This window comes from Xyrauchen texanus, chromosome 17 (assembly GCF_025860055.1).
Source record: "Xyrauchen texanus isolate HMW12.3.18 chromosome 17, RBS_HiC_50CHRs, whole genome shotgun sequence".
In the NCBI taxonomy this organism is placed as follows: Eukaryota; Metazoa; Chordata; class Actinopteri; order Cypriniformes; family Catostomidae; genus Xyrauchen; species Xyrauchen texanus.
In genome coordinates this window covers 41,635,410-41,640,848 of record NC_068292.1, presented here as the reverse complement: position 1 = coordinate 41,640,848, position 5,439 = coordinate 41,635,410, and the positions used below count along the sequence as shown (strand labels likewise).

The following is a 5,439-nucleotide window of genomic DNA, read 5'->3' as shown; positions in this document are numbered from 1 at the left end:
AGAATGTTTTGATGAAAGTTTGTGTCCTTAATTGAATTGAATGGTTACTTCATATTAAGAATATTAAGCACTTTTCACAAATTGCTAGCCTCTTATACTATATTGCTTTATTATGGTACATATGGATCTGTGGACCCTTATGATTTCACCTAAAATCACTTTACAGATTATGCTAATTAGTTATGCAAAATGTAAGATTAGGGTGGAAATAATGGAAGTGCATTAATGACAAATGTTTTTTTTTTTTTTTAGCAAAAAGCACACGGAAGCACACATTGCATTAACAGTTCTTGAATTTTTGGGGGCGTGCAATTTCATATGAATATTTAAATTGAAAACATTTCACACAAAATGTTATCATTAAAAATTAATGAATAAAAATTCACCTTCCAATGTTCAGTTCCAAAATAAAATAAAAAATAATAAAAATGTAATCTTCATTATTCAACCGGTAGATTCGGTCCATTATATTTCACGGTACATGTGGTTGGAAATTCAGCCTCGTACAGCTTGGCAGTTCAGGAAAAGCAGTAGAGTGCCGATGCACAATCTTTACTCGCTTGCTACTAGACCCCTTAACTAGGGGCGCAGTCGTGTGTTGATGAAGATCAAGAGCAAAAGCTTTTCCTGTAAGGATGCACAAGGATGAATTTCCAACTGCATTTAAACCACTAAAATGTAAGAAGTAAATTTGTAATGGGAAATAAAATGGACAGAGCATTTCTTGTTGAATCCTAAAGATGAAAAAAAAAATAGAAAACAATATATTGGAGGTTTGGGAGCAACTTTGGGAGGTGCATATTTACAATTGTAGTATTAATGGTGACATTTTGTGTGAAATGTGTTCAGTTAAAACATTCAGTTTAAATATTAACCATTTGAAATTGCATCCCCCCCCAAAATGCAAGTAATGCAATCCCTTTATTTTTCAATTAGTGCAATTCAGTGTGCTTTTTATTACTATACGTCCATATAAAAGGCACAGCAGAAATGACCATAACATGAACATTTTGGCAAGAGAACTACAGTAAATGTACATATTCGATAAATACAGAGTCAGAGTGGCAGTAGTCAATATTTTGTGCTTTCAACTGATTTTATTTTCAGTGTCATGGTTTATAAGGCTTACAAAACAAGTGGTTTTTACTTCTATATTGTTATGTAAGTTTGACTGAAAAAGAGGTAATGTAATTACAAATCAGAGCTTACAGTAAATGAAACTGGATTTTTATATAGTCTTGTCAAATCACTGTTTCCTTGTTCATGTTTCATTGTCATGACATGTTCTGTTGTACTAAACATCAGGAAACGTTGCAGGAAATGTAGACATATTTGAGGTTATCCACATACTGTAGAAAGAAATACATGATTTGTGTGCTATAGGATGTACAAATTTCACATTATAAGAAAGAGTCGCTAAAGATGAACAATCATATTGACTGAAAAGTGGTTTCATGGAAAATGGCAATAAAAGACTCATTTTCTTGCGACGGGGACGATTTTGTCATCACATTGACAGCTAGCAGGACACCATTTGCTCACAAAGTAGTTGTCGCATGTGGCGTTTTCTTTTAAGTCGGCACAGTTGATGTATTTGTTGATATATGGACAAGGATTAGCTAGAAGAAAAAGAGAGAATTGAAGTCAATGAAGTCATACATCTTTCATTTTATTACAAAGTAAGAACATTTAATAGTGCAAACTGCGACCGTGAGTCAGCACAAGTCACTTTTCATGACAGTTTTGAACTGAAATGCACTTACTGCAAAGGTTGTCTTCGCAGTTGTTTGGGCAGGCAGCGCAAGGATTGCCCAGTGAGTATGGTGGTACTGTTCTGAAATTTCCACTGAAATGAACGAGTAAACAAACTTTTGAGGGATTTGTTACTGTGTTACAGTCAGAAAGAAAACACGATGACATCACAGAGTGAAATCAACTCGTCAATATTGAGAGAAAGGGTGGAGCAACGTACGCGCGGTAATAATGGCATCCATAGAAGTAGAAGCTTCCACATTTAGCCACGGCACATCCGACCTCGTATGAGCTGTACCACACCACCTTTGAAGATTTACATAAAGAAAAGCGTTACTTTAAATGTCAAAACATAAACCTCTATAAAAAGAGTCTTATTTAATCAGAGGTTTTTAAAGATGAAGTGTGTACTTTCTGCACCACTAGTGGCATCAAAGGGAATTGCAAAAACAATCACTGTTTTTAAATTGGTTTCCCAAATTTTCAATAGTCTCAAACTGGCTGCTTGCCTCCCACGAAACTGATTGCAATTCCGTTTTGTGCCACAGAAATTAGGTATTATCACCTGTGTGTAATGTCCAGTGGGTTGACCATTGATGGATCCATATGCATATTCATAATTGTTGACTTCGCTGTGCCAGCTAGTTACTACATCAGTCCACTGATAGACAGCAGATGCCTTGAAGAGATTTTCACCCAACTCATATCCTGTCCATCAGAGAGAGAAATTTAAAGGGATAGTTCACCCCAAAAAAGGGAAATACTTAGATAATTTTCTCACCCTTATGTTGTCCCAAACCCATATGACTGTCTTTCTACCATGGGACACAAAAGGAGACATTTATCACAAAAGGAGGTGTTTAAGCTGCTCTTTTTCATAAAATGAAATTGAATGGTGACCAGGGCTGTCCTGCTAGATTTTCAGTGAATAATGTACATTTCCATCTGTTCCTCACACAGAGCTATCTTGAAATAGTGCACATGTCATGCTATTTTTATTACTACTTTTATGAAAGTAAGACTAATCTTATGATGGATTTATGGTGCAAAATGATCATAAATGGTGACTTGTGTTGACTCAAATATGTCACGTTGCCGCTAAACTTCTCTATTGGTGTTCCACAGACGAAAGTAATTCATATCAGTTTGGAACAACACGAGGGTGAGAAAATGATGACAGAATTAGCAGATTTAAAAAGGCGCTTTATATAGAATAAAAAAACTAGTACATGAACTGCATGTTTGATGGAAACGGGGTATTTTCTTACTGAGCATAAACTCTGTTGATAGCATTTGTGACATAATTACCACAGAATTTATTTTGAATAGTTTAGAAATTAAAGCAAAATTAAAGTTTATTTTTATATATATATATATATATATTTATATATATAAAATAATAAATATATAATATATGAGTGTGTGTGTGTGTGTGTGTATATATATATATATATATATATATATATATATATATATATATGTATATATGAATTTAAATATAAATAAATATATAAATGAGTACATACAGTATATACTGTGTGTATGTGTATACATCACACCAAGAAAAGTTGTTCCTACATGTAAAGGACTATTTAGACAACTGTACAGCTCAAACAGTATATTAAAACTGAATAATCCAAGTGCCTTGACAAAACTATGAGCTTCACATTTCTACTCTAAGACCCTCCAGAACACTGGTCCCATAGACTTCCATTATAACCACTATTTACTTCCAATGATTGATGAATCAATATATATATATTGATAGAGCTTAACTTGAACTGAGCCTGGAACATTCCTTTAACATGCACAGTTACACAGTACAGTGTAAATATTAAGACTATAGAGAATTCTATGAAAGGCACATTTTGTTTCCTTATTGCTATATTGCTTTGATTGCTAACCATACATTTTTCAGAGGGAGTTTACAGTATATTCCTGGCTACTATTTCCATGATTGTCACAGTATATTTTACAATGTTATTTCTACAATTTGTTACAATGAAAAGACAACTGTGTACTGTGACATCACACTGAACAGTTCCAAGAAATTACTGTAATGTACTGTAGCAGTGCTGAGTTGAAAAATCACATTGATCATCTGTATATTTCTATCTACAGTGTTTGTTAATTGTCACCATCGTTGAGTTTTATATGCTGAGCGCTGATATCAGTGCATGTCTGATTGACATTTTTTCTTTCTAAAAGTTCATGAGAGATCAAACCAATTAATTCAACATAAATAAGTCAAAGTTCCCATCCAAAGGGAACACTAAACACTATAATGGTGATTTCAAATGAAACACTATTGTCCCACAATGTAGTGAGATTCTGTACTTTCATTTTCCACATCAATTTGTTGTGTTATAATACAACTACCTGACCTAACCTGCATTATTTTTGCAGTAAAATTCTGAATACAGTATTTTATGGTAAGAAATTACTGTTAAATCTTGTAAAATCCTTTACATTGCAGGTAACATACCGTTAATCAAGCGAGAGCTTGCTGGACCATGTGTCATGTTACACTGATCAATCCAACCCTGAGCCGAATCTGCCGCTGCCTGACTCCAGCTCTGAAAACAGGTTTTCAGGCATAACATGCATTTTAGGGAATTATTACGTGCTGTAAAAGATAATTATATGACTGGGTGAATCTCACAAAACCAGTCAAGAACATATCCAGGTCACATTTCACCCCAAAATCAACAGAAAACAGTGAGAAGTTATATTTTGCATGAAAAATTTTTAGCTTATTTTAGTGCCATTAACATATTTACATTAATATATTGTGGTCATGACAATCAAGCAGACCCCAGTTTCTTATTACTTTAATGTTTCTGTGTGTTCTACGGTGTATTACAATGTTGTTGTTGTTGTTGTTGTTGTATACATAAAATGTATTCATTGATAAGCATGACACGGACATATTCTTGACATGTTTCGTGAGATTCACCCTGTCACATAACTCCTTTAAAGCATTTGCCACTAAAGCAGTAATTCACTTAAATGCATTCAAATGTAAATATAAGGATTAGAGAGTTCACCATTTTCAGCATGTTGCTGGCCGTTGGCATCACAGCCCTTCTGAAGGCATTGTGCACATTCACAATCTCCTCCTGAACTGAAGTCTGGTCCGTACAGACACCTGTGAAGTTATAAAGCAAAGGGTGTATCAGATAATGCATATTAATGCCTGAGCAGGATTTTGAGATATGTTGTTAAGTGCTTACCTGACTGTAATCCCCACAGCAGGAATGACGCATCCATTCATGCATAAGATATTAGATGTTAGATGCATTGTTTATAGGAGAGTTTAATCAAAGCTTAATTGTACATATATAATAATTGGCCATTTGTTTACATTACACAAATAATTACAAATAATTGGCCAATAATACATTAAAGTGTAAGAGTTATGTAATTGACCAAAAATGTTAAACAAATCAAAACAAATATCTTTAGCTTCAAGAATGCTTTATAAACAGTGTCAAAGGAGTTCCCATGAATGCTGGGCACTTTTCCCTTAAGTCCAACTAATCCATTTAAAACAATCAATACTTGGTTTTGTAAAGGAATTCATACATTGGCAAAATAAATTTGTCTTCAAACCTAATTAAAGAACTGAAGCATAAATCTTTAGACCAAAACATTTTTAAAACAGCTTGTTGTGTAGAATAAAATCAC

General features: G+C 33.8%; 1 protein-coding gene across 1 annotated transcript; it reads right to left on the bottom strand.

Annotated features, from left to right (window-relative positions):
- Nucleotides 1-1,003: 1,003 nt before the first annotated feature.
- On the bottom strand, nt 1,004-5,022 carry LOC127657697 (cysteine-rich venom protein ENH1-like). Its single transcript, XM_052146538.1, has 7 exons — nt 4,986-5,022; nt 4,800-4,900; nt 4,238-4,328; nt 2,318-2,460; nt 1,973-2,058; nt 1,764-1,846; nt 1,004-1,619 (listed from the first exon to the last, which is right to left on the bottom strand). The coding sequence occupies exons 1-7, from the start codon at nt 5,020-5,022 to the stop codon at nt 1,477-1,479; spliced, it is 684 nt and encodes a 227-aa protein (XP_052002498.1). The 3' UTR covers nt 1,004-1,476.
- Nucleotides 5,023-5,439: the final 417 nt, after the last annotated feature.